General features: G+C 42.4%; 1 protein-coding gene across 1 annotated transcript in view; it reads left to right on the top strand.

The window, feature by feature from the left end:
• The first annotated feature begins 1000 nt into the window (after nt 1–1000).
• The window catches only part of LOC146347021 (desmoglein-4-like), a 43627-nt gene continuing 20298 nt past the window's right edge, over nt 1001–24329 (top strand). The window contains exons 1-11 of the mRNA XM_084851460.1: nt 1001–1030; nt 1600–1638; nt 2152–2280; nt 4707–4862; nt 5483–5630; nt 14056–14219; nt 15229–15363; nt 16572–16757; nt 19796–20067; nt 22862–23004; nt 23628–23849. Coding sequence (XP_084707586.1) covers nt 1001–1030; nt 1600–1638; nt 2152–2280; nt 4707–4862; nt 5483–5630; nt 14056–14219; nt 15229–15363; nt 16572–16757; nt 19796–20067; nt 22862–23004; nt 23628–23849 — 1624 coding nt within the window. The remainder of the gene's footprint in view (nt 1031–1599; nt 1639–2151; nt 2281–4706; nt 4863–5482; nt 5631–14055; nt 14220–15228; nt 15364–16571; nt 16758–19795; nt 20068–22861; nt 23005–23627; nt 23850–24329) is intronic.

The following is a 24329-nucleotide window of genomic DNA, read 5'->3' as shown; positions in this document are numbered from 1 at the left end:
GCACGACGGAAGCTTAGCTTCAGCAAGGCGGCTGCCTCATGTGCCTTCAGACTACGCCCTGGGATCATGCCTGCTATTAACTGGTTGTTTTTAAAGATGCAGCAGCACTAATGCATTTAGTGTCACATCTAGTTTGGCCTTTTGGCAGAACTGAGAAGTAGCCATGCCTATATAGCTACCAGCATGCGTGGCTCTTCACAAAGTACAAATCCCTGTCCCAAGGAGCTTACAATCTATCATTTGACATAAAGGAAACGATGGAGGTGGGGTATAAGTTAGTTATGTCCTGCCTTAATTCCCACCATCTCATCCAAATCGCATCACATCATAGCTGCCAACTTAAATGAACAGACTATAAAACAAGACAATATAGGCCAGTTTTCAAGAAAGCATAAGAAAGAGTTACTAATTAAATCATCTTTCTCATATTGCAAAATCGCCCCCATGCAGGTGCTCAGATGACTGTTCTCATAAAGCCAACATAAGTTTTATGTAATGTATTAAACAGTATTTTGCATAACTCTCATATATATATATATATATATATATATATATGTATGTATGTGTGTGTGTGTGTGTGTATATATATATATATATATATATACACACACACACACACACATCTATATATACACACACACACACACACACACACATCTAATCTAAAATGGTTTATACAGTCTTGTTTTGTTGTAGGGTGAGTACTCTCTATGCATAGCCAAGTGCTTCTACAGACAAGTGTTTCCACATAGCCGAGTGCTTCTTGATTTCCTATTGCAACTTTTTGTGCTGTTTGGCGGATGCTCCCGAGGGTCCACCACATTTTGTCAGCAGTGTATAAATTATTGTGGGTCCCTTCCCAAGAAGGGCACATTTTGTGGGTCCCTTCCCAAGAAGGGACCCACAATCAGAAGATGGAACCTCTAAGGCCTGCTACATGGAAAGTTCCCATCTGGTCCTTTGGATCTGAGCCAGAATTATAACTGAGTTCAATGGGGGCATGACTGGAACATTTGCCCAAAGCGGGATGGTAGTGCAGGTTGCATGTGTCTGCTGATTTGTTAGGCAAATGCTGAATCAAATGGTCAGGGATGATTGGATTTGAACACTATAAATCAGCCTTCCCCTTCCTGATGCTCTCCAGATGTATTGGATTTGAACACTATAAATCAGCCTTCCCCTTCCTGATGCTCTCCAGATGTATTGGATTGCAACTCCCATCATCCCCAGCCAGCATGACCCATGCTGTTTGAGTCTTTAATTTAATCTAACACATCTGGAGGGCACCCAGATGGGGAAGGCTGCTCTAAGCCCTGATAGTGAGAAGTGTATGAGATGCGTTGATTTCAACTGCAGAAGGCAATGATACAAATGAGGAAGGGAGGGTGGGTTGAGGGGGAAAATACATGTGTGTGTATGGGCCTGCATAAGAACATTGTGGGACAGGATTCGTTATCTCCATATATTTTATCTCTGTGAAGTATTCAGACTCCAGGATACTTCAGAAAGTATTCAGACTTTGATATAGATGAAGTGTATTTATACGAACTTATAAATTACAAGAGGATCGTGTTGACTCTGTTCTTTTTGTTCTCCTAGGTGTCCCTGGAGTTCAGCATTGGCAGTTTTCATGTTGAGGTAATTTAATCCCATACTGGCTTTAATCAGTACACAGCCTTTCTTACATATAGGCCTTGTTTTCATACACTTTCCTCCTGCCTCCTTCAGAATCCTAGCCCTGAATCACGTGTCTCTCCAGTGACCCACAGCTCCTCTGTCTCTAGACTGTGCAGAGTTCCTGCCCATACCTATGCCCCTAATTCCACAGTTTGCAGCTTACCTGGTTCCAGGCCCCTTGGTCCCACTACAGTAAACAGATTCTCAAAGTAATAGCAAAGCCAACCAGATCTTCTACTTCTCCCCACAATGGCAGTGGTTTGCAGTGGACCCTTCACTCTCAGAAGTCTGAATATTTGTGAGCATCCTGCAACATTAGAGATATTCAGGGGTGGAGCCTCAAGAAAGAAAACAGGCAACAACCAGAGCTAGCCTATTATATGTAACATTATATATAATGTTGAGTATTCAGAACAGTTGCTTCATAATGGCAGTCCATTAGTCATAGTAATGCTAGTGTGCTTTTTGTTCAAGGTGAGAGAATGGAATGAAAAAGGTGTGGAGAGATGGAAAACATATCGAAGGCAGAAACGAGAATGGATTAAATTTGCTGCAGCCTGTAGGGAAGGAGAAGATAATTCAAAGAGAAATCCAATTGCCAAGGTAAGGTCTAAGCACCTTTAAAAATACTTGTACTTTTTTGTTTAGTAATTTACAAGAATCCTCCCATATACTGGCTAACTAGCGAAGTCCACTGGGCTTGAAAGAATGGACTCCCAAGCTAATGTGTGAAAGTGACAGCAAAGATCTGATAAACTTTGATAATAAGGTAGCTGTTTTTCTTATAGTACTGTAGCTCTAAGAGTTGTTTTTTTTAATTTGGTAGGGTGATCTGGTATTTAATATTCTGTGATGTATAAATCAAAATCAAACAGCTTAGCAATTGCTAGGGCTCAGTCTGTGACAAGGTTCAGCAGTGGAATGGGGTGCATGGCTCTCGGGCCATAGGTTGTGCAACCCTGGATTAAAGAGTGAAGTCCTCCATTCACTTTAAGAACATTGTGCATCTTACCTTTTAAGTATTTAGCTTCAGGCATTTTCACACATTCAGACAAAGCACAATCCAAGTGCAGTTTACCCATTCTGAGATACTCCTGCAAGTCTCCATGCAATGCCTACGTGATATCCCATCACTTCCTAACGGATGGGCATATAGCTTTGCTGCAGGAGAATAGTGGTGCAACTCTATGGGCAAGCCAGCATCATAGAAAGGGAGAAGGCAATCTTCAACACCTAAAAATCAAAAGAGAAAAGGGAAAGTAAAGATTCACATAAACAGAGGGCAATGATGAGATGGATAGTTTCCTCACCACTTTGTGTTACTGTTAAAACTGTGTCTGGATGAGCATTCTGCCACAGACAGATCACAAAATGGCAGGTGGATCACAGCAACTACAGATATAAAAACAGGTTTAACAAATTAATTTCAAAAACAGAAGTTTGCAAAAGAAGGTAGGTTGCTCAAGTGAAAGAGGGTCAGTTTGGATGTAACAATCTTAGCTTAATAAACTTAGTATCCAATGTTAGTCCTAGATAGAGTAGGCCCATTTAAAAGAATGGGACAGGTTAGTCATGACTAACTTAAGTTACATTCATTTCAATCAGCCTACTCTATGTAGGACTAACATTGGATATGACACCATGATTTATTATGCCAGAAATGGGTGTTGGAGGCCTCTCACCCCTTCCCTCTCCTCACATACTATCTTCAGTGCTGTGATCCTAGTTTCAGAGTCTGGTTAGTAAATAAACATCAAACCATAGTTCCCATTTCAAACATTGTGGGATACTGTAATTTAAAGAAATAACCACTCAAGCACCAAAGTTGGCAGCCAAAGAGATGAGAGGGAGTGGGAGCATGCAGGCCCAACAATTGCTCCCAGCTTAATAAAACATGGTTTATTAAGCCAGAATCAATGACAGAATCAGACCAGAACGACTGGGTTCACACAACACAGTTGCTGAACTGTGAGTTGTTTGCTGAACCATGGGTTAGCGTTAGGGATGTATGCAACTGTGTAAAATCCATTCTGTCTGTGTTTCATGGATTGTCAGATGCCTTTCATTCCATCATCCACTCATTGATGAAATCGGATTTTTTAAAAGTTTCTGAATTTGCACAAATTCATGTTTGTGCAATGCAAATTTGTGCTTGCAAAAATGTGCAATTTCCCACAAATGTGCAAATCCCCCCAATGTGCATTTTCACACTTTAGCCTATGGGAAAATGCACATTTGGGGCCAGTTTTTTAAATTTTTTCCATATTTTTCTATGACTAAATTTGCGCAAACTTCTCAAAGGTTAGAAAAACAGTCTGCAAGTCTGCAGAATCTTCCTGACAGGGGAAAAGCCAGTCCACTGACTAATCTGCAGGTAAGATTCATAAAAATCTGAACTCATTTGATTCTGTTGCAGATTTCTCCAAATCCCTAGTTAGCGTGTTGCCTGAACCCGGGAAGTTTTCTGCAGGATGACTTGTTATTTTTCTCGAACAAGCCACCTTGAGAACCCATGGTTTGTTGTTGGGTTGTTCAAGGTGTTTAACAAGCCATACTGCATGGTTAACAAGCCACCCTGAGGAAAATGTCCTGGGTTCAGACAACACATTAACCCACAGTTCAACAATTCATAGTTCAACAACAATCCACACTCAACCACTGAGTGTGGGTTAACGTGTTGTGTGAACAGCCCCAATGCGTCAGTTGCATGGCCATCTCCTGTGAGACTCCTTCTTTGATATTACACTGCTCACATGAGAGAAGTTAACTGCATGAATAAAACAGCTGCAGTAATATTTGCACTGGCTCTTAGTACACATAGCAGCAAGTTCTGGAGTGCTTCTCTTCTGGTTTTAGTAAGTGCTGTTAAATCACAGATGATACCATTCCCATTTGTTAATTTTCTGATTCAACTCCTGTATCAACGTTGATGTCAGAGCTGCTAAGGATCACGTAGGGACCGCTTAAGGTTGAGAAAGGCATCCGAATCATTAAGAAGAAAACTAGTTTTGTTTTGCTTTCTCTTGCAGATCCGATCTGATTGTGAGGAAACTCAACCAATTCTATATAAAATATCTGGAGTAGGGATTGATCAGCATCCCTTTGGAGTATTTGTCATAAATCAAAAGACTGGTGAAATTAATATAACAAAAATAGTAGATCGAGAGGCGAATCCAGTGTTTATTGTAAGTTCTAACTATATGCTCCTTTCGCTTTACAATTTACGATTGGAATATGTGAAAGATGTCTTTCCTCACTGGAGCCTGCTTACTTACTAAGGTCATCTGCAGAGGCCCCTCAACTTCTGATGTACGTCTGGGAGGAATCAGAATGAAGGCCTTCTCAGAGGCTGCACACAAGTTCTGTAACTCCCTCTCAAGGGAAGCCTACCTTCACCCCTCTTGAATGGCATTCTGCCGTATGGTGAAAACATTCCTTTATAGAAAGGAGCTTTGGGGCCATATTTTTCATTTTGCTGCTGATTTTTCTCTGGTGTGGCATTCCACTGATTATGATATTATAACATGGGTGGCTGTTTGCATTGCTATTAAGGAGTTTTTTATTATTTATTATGCTGCTTTTACTCTTTTTATGGTTGTTTTTAATATTTATCTCATTTTGCTGCCTTGAACTTGTGAGTAAAGGCAGGAAACATGTTATAATAAGTAATAATAACAATAACAACAATATCAGAATTGATAAATTAGATGAAAGTTGTTTATTTAACAAGTGAGTGGTTTTCAGTATTTTGAATGGTTAAGAACAGTCCTTTTTAAATATTTTTTTTTTAAATTTTCTAATCCAGATTAAATGTTATGCTATCAATGTTATCACTGGACAATCAGTGGAAACACAACTTGACCTTCGAGTTCGCATTCTGGATATAAATGACAATGCACCAGTATTTACACAAGCCATGTTTGCAGGATCAATAATAGAGAGCAGCATGGAAAGTAAGTACATTGTTGCCATTTCTGGTATAGCTGCCAGTAAAGAAAAGTATATATGTAACTCTCTTAATCAATACTTTCTGATTTTCTCAAAACTCTTTGAAACATAGGGCAGGATACAGAGGCGGTTTTTAGGCTGCAATTTATACACACATACTTGAACTCAATGGGACTTGCAAACATGCATAGATTGTGCTGCATGGCTCATTTATGACAACAGGAGAATTAAACTTCTGTTTAATTATGTCATATTGAAATCAATGGCATATACAAGTGTTTACCCTTGGCTGGATTGCACCCCTCGACATTTAAATCCAGTCGTTTTCTTCCTATTACTTGTGAGCTTTACAAATAATATATTCATCATCATAGGAAAACTTACCTTGAGATGTAGAAATGACCAAATAAAAGTTTTATCCACTCAACCTTTCCTGATTAAAGTAGTCCCCAGCTGTCCTCAGCAACAGTAGCTTTGATTGTGTGTCTGGCTTACAACAGAAGGCATTTGTTCATATCAGGTGTATTATTTACTGAAATAAATAAACTGCTCAAAGATTTGAGTGGTCTGCTCTAAAGGTTTTCCACACTAGCAAATAAATGTTTAAAATGGAGAGCAAAAAACATGTCTATGGGCAAGGTCATGCTGGTGTTTCAGACCAATAAACCAGTGAAAGGCCTGAACTAAAATAGTTCTTCCCTATTTTATGACCTTATAGAAGGGAAGCAAAATGGGAAGGATCATTCGAGCTATTTTTTTTAGTGACGGGGGAAAATAACCCCAATAATGTGGGTACGGAGGCTTAACTTCCAGGTTGTTTGGGGGGTTTTAAAGGAGGAAAAGTTGTCCAGTCTGACCTAATTCACACAATTAAACCAGCATACTGGCTCCTAACTGCTCACCCAATTCTGGATTGGTAGACAACCCAGGAAGATTCCTTGGTTGTGCTCCATGACGTACGAACCTGAAACTCTGGGTTGTTGAGGAAGAAGCAATCCAGAGTTATAACCCAAGTACAAGCCATGGGTTAAAACTTTCGGTTGTTTCTCCCTCAACAACCTAGAGTTCTGGCTTGGATGTCATGGAGAGCAATCCAGGAACAGGATTCCTGGGTTATTTAGCAAAGCAGAAACAGGCAAGTCATTGGGAGCCATCATGCTCACCCCCACATGCTCTGAAACAACTCATGGTTAGCAAACTGTGGGTTCTTCTTTGTGGTCTCTGTGCATCACACATATGGGCTCTGCACCTGCGCAAAACCTTGATTCAAGAACATTCTGTAACTGAGGAGATTTTCCAGCAGGAACCCATCCCCCACCATCCACTGTGCGCATCGCTAATGGTTCCTGCTTGTGCCCTCAGTTCTTCTTTGACTGCCATTGTGTGAGCCTTGTAGGGAACACTGTCTGTAAAGACTGCATTTGTTTCGTTCTGATAAAACTGAGGTTTATTCTTTCTTGCTTTTCTCTTACTTTCTTTTTTTTTCTCCTTACTGCATCTTTTTGAATTTATTTTCCTTTTGTTTGGCTGGTGATCTTTTATGTGATTGTTGGATCGCCTTAGGGTGTTTGGCCTCAAAGGCTCTTTTTTTGAAAATGTGTGAAGTGCAGCAGTAAAATTCTAAAGATGGACATTCCCTCTGTGTCTTGTGTCTACAAGAGGGACACATAGTAGAAACTTGTCCCCACTGCCAGTCTTTCACGAAACAGGCTAGATGCAATTGGCCAGATAGACTCCATGAGGAGCTCTGAAAAGGGGCACTAGAGGCAGTGCCTATGCCCAAGGCTAAGATGTCACAACAAACCACTGTCTTCTTCCTCATCGACTTCTCAAGGGGCCTCCCAACTGGTGACAAAGTCCTCTTTTTGTAGACCCTCTAACTCCAGGGCAGTCGCTCGCCTTCACAGTGGCTAAAAAAAATGGCAAAAAAGCCAAAATGTCAAAGTCAGCGGCAGATACTCAAAGAGAAAGAAGAAATGGGAATCTAGGGATCCTAAGGAAAAGCAAAATAATCATTATCAATTGTCCCAACTTCTCTTCCTCTTTTGGATTCACCTTTAGCTGTAGTACCATCGGTACCGAATAAGGAAGAATGTCAGGAACCAGTTATGCTACCCTCAACTTCATAGGGTGAAATACAGTACTTGATACCATTTGGGAGCTGATGAACATGCTGGCCATCCCTTTATGAGCCCACAGGATCAACATGATCCTCGATACTGAGAAGGATCTCCAGATTCAGTATTTTCAACCCTGCGTAGGGAAGGTTGAAAATAACACGGGGAAGGATCACAAGGAAGGTTATTATTTTCCTCCACCAAGATGCGAGAGATCTCAGTCTCCAGTATATGAATAGGACAGGTGCTCAGAATGGTCTCTCCCTCCTTGACATTCATACTGGAGTGATTGAAGGCACCAGGACAGATATTATTATGATCGTATGTGATATTTTGGAGCTGTATCTCCCCATGATCGTCCATGGGATTGCCTGATGCCATTGTCACCACTGCCTAAGCCTTCACTTCGAGACATGTTCGTGCTTCCGCCAGTACCAGGTTCTCAATACCCAGCTGATATACCTCAAACTGCAGCGGGCTGTGTTGCTCCATCAGAGACTTTGAGAGTCCCTTCTCCAATACCATAACAGATTCCACCAGTGGCGACAACTCAGTCTCGGGAGTTAAGACATTCTGTTTCTCCACAATCTGATAACGACAACTACCAATCCAACTCTACTTCTCTTTCAGTGGTAGTGCTGTTAATTTCCTCTCCAGATGGGGCTGTGGGAATGCAAGAGGGTGCCTCACCATCTGAGGATTTGGGACACTTCTCTGACCAAGTCCTTAGAATGGCTCAGTCCCTGGGCTCTGAGACCCAACAACCCACACAAAAACTGAAGGATCCCATTTTCAATGCTGTATGTACAGAAACCTCGATGCCTGTCTATACTGCATATATACGATTGACTTTGCCCCACTTGCACTGGCTGCCTATATGCTTCCAAGCTCAATTCAAGGTGCTAGTTTTAGCCTATAAAGCCCTACATGGCTTGGGACCGCAATACCTGATGGCACGCCTCTCCCGAAATGAAAGTACCAGTACTCTACATTCAGCACCTAAGGTCCTCTTCTGGGTGCCTCCTCTGAGGGAAGCTTGGAAGGAGGCAACAAGAGAGAGGGCCTTCTCAGTGGTGGCCCTCCATCTGTGGAACGAGCTCTCCAATGAAGTCTGCCTGGCACCAACATGGTTATCTTTTGGGCGCCAGGTTAAGACCTATCTCTTTTCCTAGGCATCTGGCAGAACATGATGAGTTTTACTTGGTCCTGGATGTGTCTTTAGTTATGACTGACTGTTCAAAGTTGTTTTTAGTTAGATGTTGTTTGTGTATATTTTCTTTTATGTAAATGGCTTTTAAACTTTGTATATTGTATTTCAATGTTTAACTTCTGTAAACCTCCCAGAGAGCTTTGGCTATGAGGTGGTATAGAAATGTTAATAATAATAATAATAATAATAATAATAATAATAATAATAATAATACAATTTCTCTCTATACTGTTGCAAATTGTGCAACAGTCATGGGAAATCCCCTTTGACAATGGCACCGACCTCAAAAAGATTGGAAGCAATGTATGAGGTACAGGAGAGGGATGTGGCTTTCCTGTTTTCCCATCCAAAACCAAATTCTGTGATTGTAGAATCATCACAAGGACAATGTCAAAGAAGTCACTCCTCGCCAGTAGACAAGGAGGGCAAAAGACTCGACCTAATGGGTAGACAACTTTATTCTTCCACAGTATTAGGACTGAAAGTGGCAAATTATCAAGCCACCATGGAAAGGTATCAGCTATTCTTGTGGGAAAAAGTCAGTTCCTTGTGTGATTATCTGCCAGATGATCGGAGACAGTTAGCGCACCTTTTTCAAGCTGAGGCACTAAAATTATCACGCCAAGAAATTAATATCTCTACACATCAGGCTGATTGTGGTGCCAAGGCAATGGTGGGGGCAATAGCTTTAAGAAGTCATGCCTGGTTACATTCTGCAGAGCTTTTGCAGGAGGCATATTCCTGCACTGAGGACCTCCTGTTCAATAAAGATGGACTGTTTAATACAGGAACTGATGATGTCATGGAGTAGGTGCAAAAGAAAAGAACCACAGTGAGGAAGATGAGGTTGGGATGCCAACAGCATCAACCTCAGTCTTTTCATTACTGCCATTGGCTGCACCAGCCCTTTCACCAGTCTCATCAATCAACAGCACAGTCTCATCGACAGCAGTCTGTGTCGGGATCAAGGAGGCAGTATTCATCCTTTTGGTTCTGAACATCTAGGAGTGGCAAGGACAATTCCAGCAAATGGCATTTTTGACTCTGCTCTTCGCTGCCTCCTTTCTATCATTCATCCTCTCCTTGGCTCCTGCCTGGCCACCTTCCTGCCCACGTGGCAGCATATAACATCAGACAAATGGGTGCTGTCGATCATCCAAAAGGGATACAGAATCAAATTCAATACCCTCTGTCCTTGGCATCCACGCTGCCCCTCCATTGATAGTGGTTTTGGAAGGGACATTATCACTTCTCCAAAAAGGAGCCATCTGACTAGTTCCATTACATATCTGCCAAAGTGGATTTTATTCCCGCTATTTCACAGTACTGAAAAAAGATGGGAAGCTTTGCACACTTCTAGATCTCAGAGAGGTCAACTTCTTCATTATCCCAAAGAAGTTCTGAATGATAACATGGCCCACCGTACTACCGCTCTGGCAAAAGGGGTAAACCAGAGCAAACCGCTCTGGTTTGCTTCAATAGACTTAACGGATGCATACTTCCACATTGTGATAGAGGAGTCTTACAAGCAATATCTCCAATTTGCAATTGGCCCCGAGACATACCAGATTTGGGTGTTTCCTTTTGGCCTGTCAACAGCACCCTGTGTGTTTACGAAGTGCATGGCAGTAGTATGCATTCACCTTTGCCTCTGAGGTATACAAATTTATCCCTACCTGGATGATTGGCTGAGTGTATCCCCTACAAGGGCCAGTCTTTCCTGAGACACTCTGGTCACAGTATAGCTGCTCCAGGATTCAGGTCTCTATCTCAATCTAGAGAAGTCATCGCTTAATCCCACACAGACAATACAATTAATCGGAGCACTGTTAGATTCCAAGACTGCCCATGCATACTTACCTCGGGAGCAAGCAGACACAATTATTGCCCTAGCAGACAAAGTATTATAAGCAAGATGGTTACTGCTGCCATAATCCAGAGACTTTTAGGGCTCATGGCGGTGATGGAAGTGGTGGTGGCATGGGCAAGGCTGTGTATGAGGCCACTGCAGAATTGGTTTCTGAGAAATTCTGACCATCACTGACACCAGCTACAGGTGCCTGCCAACATCCTAGAGTCTGGTGGACTCACAGATACAATCTGTTAGCAGGAATGCCTTTTCTTCATCCACAACCATCGATCATACTAACACACTTCTGGAGGAATGGGAAGTGCATTGTGGGTCTCTAAGAATTCAAGGACTATGGCACAATCAAGAAAAAACCCATAACATCAATTATCTCAAACTTTTGGCAGTTAGGAAAGCTCAAATCATGTTCGACACCAGCCTACAGTGCAAACTAGTGCAAGTGGTGTCAGACAACACCACAGTAGTAGCTTATTATATTTGAACAAGCAAGGTGGCGTGGGACCCAATCACAGAGCCTGATCTCCCTGACCCATGGTCTATACAATTGGTGCATCCAGTGAGGAATCGATATCATAGCTGTCCACACTGCTGGTACTGACATGTTAGCGGACATGTCAGTACTCTAAGTCATTTGGGTTGAGAGAATCATGAATGGCTGTTGAATCTGACAATCCTTTGCACCTTATTTCGATGCTGGGGCACTCCGACAGTAGATCTTTTCACAACCAGGAGCAACAAAGTGTGTCTTATGCCCACAAGTGGAAACTTTTTGAGACTCTTGTGAAGGGGGAGCAGGGAGACTGTTCCATCTCCTACCTCGGCTATTCTGACACTTTTCCATGCAGTGTTTGATAAGGGACTGACATTTTCATCAATTAAGGTATATCTTGCAGCAATTTCAGATAAACATGCTATACTGGATGTTTTCTTACTTTTTTCGCACCCATTAGTGCATCTATTTCTTAAGGGAATAAAAAATGTGGCTCCTCCAGTTCGTTCATCAGTACCGTGTTGGAGTCTCTCCATGGTACTGAAAGCTTTGACAGCAGAACCTTTTGAATCCATGGCATCCACTGACCTTGGGCTTCTCTCCTGGAAGCTTGCCATCCCATACATTGGATGCTCATCCAGCCCTTGCCTTCTACAAGGCACAGACAGAGTTTTTTCGACACACACAGAGGCTCTTTGTGTGGTATGGGGTCATGAGAGAAGGGCAGCCAATTTCTTCTCAATGTTTCACAGTGTGGATGGTACAGACTATATAATTAGCATATACCCTTTTGGGCATGCAGATTGCAGAACCAGTAAATGCGCATTCAACCAGAGGCATGGCCACTTCGGTTGCATTGGATAACGGGGTATCCTTACCTGAACTGTGCCAGCAGTGACATGATCACAACCATCCACTTTTACTAGGCATTATCACCTTGATGTTCAAGGATGAGCAGAGTGCACCTTTGGAAGAGCAGTCCTGTCACTGATTTTAAGTTGACAGACCGACCGACCTCCTAGTAAGGCAGTTTGTTAGTTGCCCGTATGTGTGATGCACAGAGACCATGAAGAAGGACAAGTTGCTTACCTGTAACTGTGGTTCTTTGGGTAGTCATCTGTGTATTCACACAACCCTCCCACTGTCCCCACTTGGTGTTGGACCTGAGTTCAAGTTTGGTACCAAGAATTTCCTTTGGTTCTGAGGGTACCATGTCAGTCTCAGGGAACTGAGGGAACGAGCGGGAATCATTAGGGACATGCTCAGTGGATGGTGGGGGATGGGTTCCCACCAAAAAAATCTCAGCTGTAGAATGTTCCCAAATTGAGGCTCCATGCAGGTGCAGAACCCTTATGTGTGAATGCTCAGATGACCACTCGAAGAACCACAGTTATGGGTAAGCAACCTGTCCATTTTTAATCATGCAAACTAGTTCCATCTGTCTCTCCAGACTTTTAAAAGCACCCTCTCTGTTCCTTGTGGAGTGTGTGTGTGTGTGTGTGTGTGCTGCCAACTGTCATCTACCATGTTTATTCCCAGAGACAGATGGCCTGCCCCTCATGAAAATATTTTAGAATTGGTGGGTAGAATGGATAAAAGCATCCTATCCAATCCTTGTCATAGAGGCACTTTCATTGAACGGGCAATATTTTTGTAACTATTTATTGGTTTAAGAATAAATAGTGCCATTTTTTGGTAGAAAAATCACATTTCAACTCAAATCAATGAATAGAAAACATACAGCTTCACCTAATGCTTTCTTTATAAACAATACTACAAATACAACTTTCATTACACAGTAATTATTAAAATAGACATGTTTGAACAACATACGATATTAAATCATTTTCACAATTATTCTAAAAAAAAAAAAAGATAGCAGCAAATGAAGGCATAATATACAAATATATTTAAATGCCATAGGTTAAAGGAGAAGTCCTAAACTCCCCAGGGAGGGCAGCTGAGGGGCCATTGGATGCTACAAACCTCCCCCTCTGTGGGGCAGAGATGGCATCCACCACCAGCAGGTGGTGCTGAAGAGGAGGCATTCCAGAGGTGTTCTGGGGGCATGTTGGGGCAGGTCTTGATCTGCTGGATCCAAATCCCCATCAGTTTTCCAACACCTGTCCCCCCTCCCAAAAGGCCAAAAAGGTAAATCAGGCCTAAAGCAGGTGTACTTATCTCTCCAATTAGTGTGAAATGGGAGGGAAACATTTTTAAAAGGCCTAAGGGGAGAATGGAAAAATCAGTTTCTCTGCCATGAAATCTACCCACCCCCTGTTAGGATTGCTCTGTAAGTACATTTAAAATTTAGAGAAATAAGAGACAGGATGATCTATCGTGAAAGTATTTACAAGAATTTCAAGCTACAGTCACAGTATCTTCCTGTGGTTAAGGGGGCGGGGGGAGAGAGAGAGACCTAAAGAAAATCAAGATACTTCAACCATCTAAACATTGGTCTCTTCAGAGAAGTTGCAAAATACATACTTTTCATGGAGATATCACAATTCTTTTGTAGCAAAGCACAGTACTGGAGACTAAGGAATTCCTATGAAATGTAGCTCTTTATTTATTTATTTATTTATTTATTTCGGGGGGAAATAAAAATGCTTTCTGTTCTGGTCTTAGCAAACAGGGCTAAATTAGAGAACTCAAAAATTGTGGTATTTTTGTGGTTTTAATAAACTGAAGTGCAGCTCTTAATTTTTTTTGTTTGTGTGGGTGGTCTTTTACTTCTTTTCAGACACATTGGTGATGAAAATAACTGCTACAGATGCAGATGAGCCAAATAATTTGAATTCTAAAATTGCTTACAAGATTGTGAGTCAGTCTCCTGGAGGTCCATCCAAGTTTGTTTTGAACAGAGAGGCTGGAGAACTTCACATTGCAAATGCCCTTGACAGAGAGGTAAAACAATAACAACTCTCCTCCCCCCCCGCCACACACACACACCTTCCTTGTTTCTCCTGGAAAAATACTATTACATGTGTGCCCCCCACTTCCAAGTGGTGAGAATTTCCAGGGCTTTCGGTGCTTACCCAGGACTCAGCTTCCTAAGAAGGAAGTCACTGGAAACTTATGGCATTTCTATAATATAAAGTTTATTTACACATATGAGCTGAGCATAAAATGAGGATTCACAGCAATAACACTCCAATAGATTTCGGCTCCCCATCAGATGTCTGGGAAACTGATAGTGCTGTAAAATTTGTTGCAGAGAGCAATGTCAGCTCTCTGTCTCCTTTTCAGACCCAGTTCCCACACAAATGGACTCAGCTACAGACTTGGCTTGCTTCTATTGTTCCCCTAGAATTAGTGCATTCCTTAGGGGGGAGGGTAACCCTCCCCCCATTTCCAGAACAGTCTGTCTATGGCCATCTCTGAGGGGAGGCACCACTCAGCTAATCTTCATAACAGTAGGGAATCAAACAGTCCCTTTTCACATCCCCAGACTCACAGGATTGGAAGGCTCTTTGAAAGGTCATTTACTCTGGCCCTCTAGCTTACAACAGTACTGTAGTTTAAGTGCTAGGAAAATGTCATATTTACATTTACTGCAAGAAAAAAAATCATTCAAGAAGAATCAGAAAAAGAAGAGAGATGACAGAGACAAATATGCATAAGGCTACCACCCTGTGCATATTTACTGGAGAGTAAGTTCCATTGAACTCAGTGCACTTATTGCTGTCTCATAACATCCAACTACAAAAATGATTTCAGTGAAACAGCAAAGAAGAAGACATTCCAAACATTTCCTACCTTTCTCAATACCTCACATAAAGCACTTTTTTCATGATGATTGTTTTTATCTGCTTTATCGAAGTGTGCTTGATTATTTATTAATGTGATCTTTTAAACTTTTTTCACAATTTTACTTTCTTTCTTCTTTCCTCCCCTTCTTCCAATGTTCATTTAGGAACATGGTAAATACACCCTGGTTGTGAAAGCCACAGACAGGGATGGAGGTCCAGATGGAATATCATCTGAATGTTTATGCCAGGTTACAGTTGAAGATGTAAATGATAACTTTCCAACCCTTTCACAGAGCTCGGTAAGACTGACTGACTAAAGCAGCATCACCAGCTACAATCAGTTCCGCATTCTGTAATAGCTTTCGGGGATGGTGGTGGGCAGGTAATAGTGGGAAAGTGAGATCTGTACAGGGGTGAATTTTTATGCCATCAGAAGCCCAAGTAGCAATTGGAGCAGTCTAAGATTATCAGTCCACATAGTTTCTCTTTCCCCTTCAAAAAAAAATAAAGTGAATAGAAAATATGTTAAGCATTTTATCTGGATTTCACTGAAAACAACAGTTTAATAATGAAGTATAGCAGGGATGAGGAAACTCTGGCCCGCAGGCCAATTTGGCTCACCAGGCCAGCCCATCCAGCCCACAGTGCCTCAGGCCAGGCCCCTCCCCCAAGCCCCACCCCCTCAGAAGGGAGAAGGGGCAGGGGAGTGACAAAGCCATGGTTCAGTCCCCTTCGTTCCTCCATTGCCTTCTAACAGAGGAGCAGAGGGGACCAAGCTGGCTCAGCTTTGCTCCTCCCCAACATTCCACGTGTGGGGAATGCAAGAGAGGAGCAAAGCATTTCTGCAAGTGCACTTTTGCACTAATGCGCACTTGCACAAATCCCCCTTCCCAAAGTAAAAAAAAACAGTCCGTAAGTTTGCGGAGTCCATACAACTCAGAAAAAGCCGGTCCACTGTGGAATCCGCAGTTCAATTCACAGAAATCCAATCTCATTTGAATCTGTTGCGGATTTCTCTGACATCCCTACTGGTGCCTGAATGCAGTGTGCTTGAAAAATGAGTACATTTGAAAAATGCACATGAAAAAGGTATACTTTTTGGAAAATGTGCATACTCATGCTTTAAACAATGAGAGAAAATGCAGTGTGCATCAAAAATGTGAACAATTGCTGCCTATATTTGGGAAAATAGACACGCATTTTCATGCAAAAAGGAGAAAAAAACTTGCAATCTGATATAGACATGAGTCAAAACAAGCTTTGGGGTGGAATTCAGAGAACCTTGATGAGCTCACCGTTTGTTGATTTGCACATCCCTACTTGTGACCACATTCCATACAGTAACTGTATCCATATGAGTGCAAAGTGATGAGTAGCGTTAGCGTAGTTCCTCTGTGTTCATAGCAAACTTGAAATCACAATGGCAAATATATGCCAAGCTTCTTTCAAGTTTATGGGAACACCGAAGTTGCCCCAAGTGTTACAAGCTATTTTCTTTCTTTTCTAGTATTCAGTATCAATAACAGAAAATTCACTCAGTCAAGAACTGCTGAGGATACAAGTATTTGATGCAGATCAAGAGTATACAGATAATTGGTTTGCACAATTTTACTTTATATCTGGAAACGAACAAGGCAACTTTGAAATAATAGTTGACCAAACAACTAATGAAGGTATTCTGAAGGTTGTAAAGGTATGAATTTCAAACATTCTTTCACTACCATTGAAACTCAGAATCTGATTCCATGTCAGTGTGTGAAAAGGAGAGAATCTTATATCCCCAATTATCTTGTCTAGGCAGGAAAAATAAGTTTACACAACTGTTTGCATAATTTTAGTCCCCGACTGCAGAAGTGTTCGTGGGTAAAGAAGGTGTCTGTTTTTTGAAGGTGGGAAGTCAACTAGCTTAGGGCAGGCAACATTCTCTACTGCAGTAGTTCCTGAGCTATGTACCAGGGTACTCCTATGTCCAGTTTTCTCACTGGAAGCCCAAGTTAGGGTTGCCCACCACGGGGAAATCCGGCCCTTTGGGGGCCTGACAGATCCCCACGACAGACCCAGCTCGGCTTGCATTTGCAAGCTGACCCATGCAATAGTTCCTGAAACACAGGAACTTTACCAAGTTTCCCCCCCCCCTCAAAATCACAGGCCAATTTGCACAAAATCATGGCTGTAAATACTGCAGTTTGCGCAAAATCGCGGCCATAAATGGTCTAATTTGCATGAATTAGATAATTTATGGCTATGATTTTGCACAAATCACAATTTGCACAACCCCCCACCCAAAAAATCTGTGAGTTGGCCCAACTCCTGAGCCGGGCTGACTTGTAGATGATTGAGCCATTGTCCAGCAGGCTGAGACAGCAAGAACTTGCCAAGCTCCAGCCCCCAAATGGATTCCTCTGACATCCCTAGCCCAACTAGCCTCTGTGGCCAAGGAAAGCTTTTCACCAGCTTAGGCTGATGTGCCAGCTGTGGTGTCTCCTGGACAGAGGAGACAGAGATAGCTTGTGCTCAGTTATTCATCCTCTGAGAGCATCTAGGACTGACTACTGTAATGCATTCCGTGTACATCATGTGAATATAATTCTGAGCGTAAAAGTGATGGATGCCTTCAATGGAGAGTATGGTTTAGTAATTAGCTGCTAACCACTATAACAGCCTTCCCCAGTCTGGTGCCCTCCAGACATGTTGGACTGCAAGTCCCATCATTCTCAGCCGATATGGCCATGCTGGTTGGGAATGATGGGAGTTGCAGTCCAACATATTTGAAAGGCACCAGGTTGCGGAAGGCTGCCCTTCTCCATACGGACTCACAATCAGAGGCACCGTTAGCATGTCAGACTGGGAGTGGAAAGACCCGTGTTCCGATCTCCACTCATCTATCCGGGTCAGGGAATAGCATATGGCCAGACACTCTCGCCCAAATTAACCTACTTTGCAGGATTGTTGTGAGGATAAAAGGATGGGAATATCATGCACACCACCTTGAGCACCTTTGAGGGCAGTGGTATAGAATGATAATAATTTTAAGCTAACCAGAAGAAGAAGAAAAAAGAAAACCTCTGCCTTGGGTATGGAAAAATTGGAGAATTCTGCTCTATTGCCTATGTAACTAGCTTCAACTTTTACTGAATCTTTGGTACTGTAGTAGCACAGAAGTGTACGTGTTGTATGTTTCAGTAGGTTTTTGACAGAGTTAATAATGGGTTTGAGCAATAACAGGTAGAGCTTTGGAAACAGATAAGCAGAGAAGTGTGAGTGAGAAGGAATTGGAATTACTGGTTGCAATGTCGAGGGCGACAAATTCCACATGCACCACTTAAAGGGCTCTAGGGCTATCCTCCTGCTGTTTGTATGCATGAATGAAAGACCTACATGCAATATTTTCATAAAGGGGCTCTTGTAGGGATAGTGCAGGCACGCAACTGGGTCCTGGAGTCTGTCAGGCTCCCCCCCACTGCCCATGCCACTGGACCGTGCCCGCCAAGCCTCTGGCCTCGCTCACCCCTGCCCGTGCCCTCCCTGATGTTCTCTGCACTCACCTGGACCCATCCACAAGCACCTGCCATTTTCCCGAGCTTGTTTCTAAGAAAAAAGGTCTTTTAAAAAGTGCATATTTAAATATGTGCAAATTCAGGCTGCAAAAGGCTGATCTATGCAACATTAGAGGCATAAATGGCCCATTTACGCCTCTAATATTGCGTATATCAACCTTTCCCAGCCTGAATTTGTGCATACTTAAATATGCACATTTTTGAAGACCTCCTTTTTTTGTAAAAACAAGCTTGGAAAAATGGCGGGCGCTTGTGGACACACCAAAGGTGAATGCTGACAGCTCGGGAAGCTTGGGGGGGGCTCGAGCGGGGGCCTGGGGGGGCTTGAGTGGGGGCAGCGCTTCAGCGGGCATTTGCCAAAACAGGACAGGGATGGGTCTGTCCATCCCTAGGCTCTTCACAATGAAAGGAAAGTAGGGCCAAACATTCTGGCTCTGCACCCATGTTACATGCTGGGACAAGAATGTCCTAACAAGATGATTACATTGTTACTGAAATGATAAATGGTTTCAAAAAATTAAGTGTGTGTGTATAAGAATATAAGAACAGCCCTGCTGGATCAGACCAAGGTTCCATCTAGTCCAGCATTCTGTTCACACAGTGGCCAACCAGCTGTTGACCAGGAACCCACAAGCAGGGCATGAGTGCAACAGCACCCCCCACCCATGTTCCCCAGCAACTGATGTACATAGGCTCACTGCCTCTGGTACTGGGGGTAGCACAGAGCCATAGCCATTGACTAGTAGCCATACACACACACACACACACACACACACACACCATGGAAAGACATAATGGTCTTTTCAATACCAGGTGAAGACCTCTTTACTCACCCAGACCTTTTAAACAATTTATGTATGGTTTGAAATCATCAGCATCCTTGGACTCTCATTGTTTTGAGTTGTGCTTTATTTTGTACTCTGAGCTGCTAATTGGTTTTATTTCTCCTCCACTAACAAGGGAAGGTTTTATGCTGCATGTTATTGTTTTTTGTTGTATTATAATTGTTGTATTTTGAATTGTAATACTATATCTTATTCTTTGTGTACACACATGCACATGTATACACACACATGCACACACAGAATGTACTATCCATACATGGGTGGGTACAATACCTTTTGTGTGTTTTGGTATATATGAAAAATTGATATGTCCCATTTCTTTCTTTCAGGAAATTGATTATGAACAATTTTCGAGCATACCTCTCAGTATTGGTGTGCGAAACGTTGCTGTTTACCACTCTTCAGTGTCTTCTCAAGTTGAAGCTCAAGGTACCACAATTACGGTACAAATAATCAATGTCCTTGAAGGACCAGCATTTAGTCCAAGTACAATTACAGTTTCTGCATCTGAAGGCTTCACAAGTGAAAGTATACTGACTTATAAGGTCGGAACATTCCCAGCCATGGATCAGGATACTGGAAAAATTGCAACTAATGTCCGGTAAGATAGCCTTGTGGTGAAGTCCATGCATTCATCCTGGTCAAAGTGGGACAATAACTTTTGGGAAGAGGACGGTATTATAGTCTGGGGTGCAGAAGGTGGCACTCTAAACTGACTTTCCCCTATTTTTAAATTTTAGTTTTTCAAAGATGAATTAATGCTTTTGTGTGATTGCTTCTTAAAGGAATATGTTCGTGATTTTGAATTTCACAATACCATTGAGGGCCTTTCCAGATGAACAGATTGTAGCACAATAAATCCACACTTGGTATTCATCTGCTGTCTTCCCTTGAGGTCTCTACTGCAAGAATATTACACTTCCCCAGCATTCAAACTTCTGTATTTGGTCTCTGCTCCTCAATCTAAATGCCAACAACACTTAAAATAGTGCAGCATGTCATGTGGCAGCGTGAGTCTTTCATAGGCCTATTGCAGCCTTCCACAACCTGGTGTTCTCCAGATGTGTTGGACTATAGCTCCCATCATCCCCAGCCAGTAAGTCAAATGGTCATATTGATGGGAGCTATAGTCCAACACATCTGGAGGGCAGCAGATTGGTGAATGCTGACCTATTGGGCAGTGTCTCCAGTGGGGAACAATGCAGACAAATCTTATGGCCAAGTGAATTTTTCTATTTGTTTTCTGTTCCTCAAGGCCAACCTATACGTTTTCCTTACTCCAGTGTAACTGTGTGCAGTTGCAATTCAGATTGGGGCCAGTGTGCTCTGAGAGGAAAGGATTAAGCCTTTCCTCCCAATTCCCCCCAATCCTGCAGAGGGGTTGAAAAAAGAGAAAAGGCCTCCATTGACTCTAATTGAGACTTTTTCTTTTCTTTTTGGTTGGATGTTAGAAGAAATGAAGAGGATAGAAACCCTGAGTCACATACACTTCTGTTTCCCCACTTCTCCTGTGACATTAGAAGTGGAAACTCAGGATTCTCACCCACAGGGAGATCTGTGAGCCCTGCATTGCCTTCTGCTTGTTACAGCAAGAGTACCGAAAGCAGAAATGTGTGTGACTTTACCTTCTGCTCGCTTTGCTTCTTGCACCATCTTCTTGCTTTGCTTCTTGCAACACCACATCCAGCCAGCTTTGCCAGCTTTCTGCTGCCTCTCTTGTTTAGATGGCAGGGCAGCACCAGGTCACTTCTGGACTCCTTCTGAGCACACTTCTGCTTTCTCCAATCTTTGCCAGTCCAAGCTTGAACTTACATGCACATAGCTCTCTTTGGATTACAGGGGCCAGGGTTTGTAAATACTGGGGAAAGGGGTTTGAAGTAAATATGGAAAGAAACAGAAAGACAGCATAGAGGGTTTGAAAAGACATGATCATGATGATAGGATTGAAATATCTTCTCCTTCTTTTGACTTTCATTTTCTTTTTATAGGCAGGAAACTAGACAGGAGAGCTCCAAACAGAGATTAAAACAGCAAAGAGGATGCTCTTGTAGTTGAAAAAGAGAAGTAGCAGGATGTGGCATCTATCCTGATGTGGGGACAGGGCGTGTTTCATTGCAGGTGGTGGAGGGAGACTGGAGGGAAGATAAGATGCTTACCATGATCAGTCAGAAGGTCACTTATTATGATGCCTCTGAGTTGCTAATTAACAAAAGACAGTGTGCTGAAACAATTATGAAATCCAAATGCACAGACCCAAGTGGTAAAATTCTGGATTGTACCACTTCACGCTCAAGGGGAGTGTCATATTTTTTTAATCCGCGTGCGCGTGTGCACACACACACACACACACACACATCATGTAAACAGCCCCTTGCATGTAGTAAGTTCACATTTCAGGGAGAGGGCTGCACTAAACCTTTTTCCATGGTGTGCTACATTCAGTAGATTATTTTTTTTAAGTGGGAGCACATTCAAAATCATTCCAAAATGTGAAAGCCCTGCCACATCTAAAGTCTGAAGAAGTACTGTCCAGAATTCTCCAACTTGAATCTACCACCTGAACTCTTTCTGAATAACATATAGAATCGCTCTAAGATCTACCCTAACTGGTATTGTCATGATTCCCTTGGCCCCCTCTTTCCTTAAGCTCTCACAAACACACAAAAGGAGAGGCTTCAGTCTCACACCTTTAATTCATTATTCACAGGTTCATTACAGATGCAAATGCTCAAAGATTCTCTGGCTACAAAGGAATGCCTCCAGGGGATTCAAATGGGATCACTGAAGGTTGCCCGCAGTTTGAAAGGGCGGCTGTCTGGCTAGGCTAACTTAGGGAGGGAGGTCCCACCCCTCGCATGCTGCTTCCCTGCGTAGCCTCTCAAGGATCACTAACCGGTTCGACCTTCTGAGCTCCGCCCCTGACATTTCCCTCTTAGCTCTGCGTCTCTGCCTCCCATCTCTTAGGTCACAGTCCTCAAGCCCCTCCTCCTCCTGCTCACTGCTTCTCACAGAGGGCGGTAAGGAGGAAGCTTTGTGCCCAGCCATCTGGGAGGTGGTAACCTGAGAAGCACGCCTACCCATATCTGAACTGGCCTGTGAAAAAGCCTCCCCCAGTTCTGGCTGCTCCTCTTCTGAATCTGAGCTGCTAACTATCTCCCTGTGCTCAGAATCAATCCTGACAGGTATAATATTTTGTTCTCCCATATCAATATATTCCTCACTGACATTTTATTTCTGAGTAAATGCTGAATGATGGAGCAATCTTTGGAGCATATCTTTTCATCTTGAAATTATTGAGCAAATAAAATGGGTGAGTTTGCACTAGCAAAACTCTGGTGTGTGCCAGCATTTGAGCATGTATAGCTAATTCTAAGCATTTCTGTTGGTCAAAACAGCTATCAGATAGGACGTGATCCAGCTGCCTGGTTTCAAGTCAACCCAACAACTGCGCAGGTCTCTTTTAGCAAGGTGATTGATCGGGAGTCAATCTATGTAGTCAATGGAGTATACTCGGCAGAGCTGCTAGCTATTACTATAGGTAAGAAAATAGCTTCTTCTTTCTTTTTCTTCCTTTATATAAGAAGAACCTTGCTAGATCAAACCAAAGGCCTATCTAGTCAAACATTCTGTACAGATCCTCATCCTGCAAACTCTCTGCTGCCTCAGCTTCCAAAGACTAGGTAGGAGCACAGAACATGTATTGCCCAACACAGCAACAGAATGTGTAAACACGGATACCCCATATGTTCAAATGAATGGAGAAGCACACTGCCACAGTAGCCCCATTCGTGTTTTGGAACAAACTTAGAGCTCTGGCTAGTCCAGGACACTTCTGTAATTGCTTATTCATATTGTTCTCAAATCTTAATGTCTAAGGATATCCTCTTTAAACTGTCCTTCAAATTGGGAGAGACATGCAATTGTAGATTTTTGGTGATCAGCCATTCAGCATTTAACAGCTGTTTAACTTGGCACTCAGCCACTAAAACCTACCACTTCCTCCCTTTTTTCTGGACACTTTTTGGACTGGCACAAATTAAAGTTTGCCAGAGGTACCTCAGTATACTATTTTACAGCAACATACATTTTCTTGCATATTATTGAGTGGTACAATTCATCTGAATTGTTTTTTTCACATTTCACATCTGTATTTTATTACAGATAGTCCTTTCAGAACAGCCACTAGTACCATTGTGCTTACGATTCAAGATGTCAATGACAACTGCCCAACGGTGACAGATGAAATCAGACAAGTGTGTGTAAAAAATCCATCAGTAGTAATCACAGCTAATGATCGAGATGGTCATCCATATGGACCACCTTTTAAATTTACCATAGTGGCTCAGTCTCCAGGAAGTTTGTGGGATATCAGAATAGTGAATGGTGAGTAAAGTTATTTGTTGATATCGTCACTTACCATATTGTTCAAAGATTGCCCACCTTTCTAAATTTGCTTTTCCTTCCAATTCCCTACACCATTCCTGCACTAATGATGAAGCCCCTTTTGTTTAACAGACACCGTGCCAATCCCGCCCCCTCCCCCCGCCTGCCTCAAATGAAATTGCTGCTGTATGGGCAGATGTTAATAAATACAGTACGGTATCCACTGTGTTTATAATGTGATCAAGTGCCATACACCAACGCAGTGTTGTAATTGCAGGAAAAGTGGGAGTTTGAAAGGTCACAGTTTGTTTTTTCACTTATGTTTACAGCGTGAGCACATGCCACAGCACAGACACACTGGTCATGCTAACTTTTCAGGTTGTTTTTCTAACAAAGTCCAATAACTGCATATGTATCTTTGCAGCTGTGCAGGAATGTAGGCTTGAAAATGATTGTGTGGTTATTCACACATAACCCATA

The sequence above is a fragment of the Heloderma suspectum genome, chromosome 4 (assembly GCF_057233095.1).
Source record: "Heloderma suspectum isolate Gila_16-S chromosome 4, 16-S_ref, whole genome shotgun sequence".
In the NCBI taxonomy this organism is placed as follows: domain Eukaryota; kingdom Metazoa; phylum Chordata; class Lepidosauria; order Squamata; family Helodermatidae; genus Heloderma; species Heloderma suspectum.
This window is presented reverse-complemented; position numbering and strand designations above follow the sequence as displayed.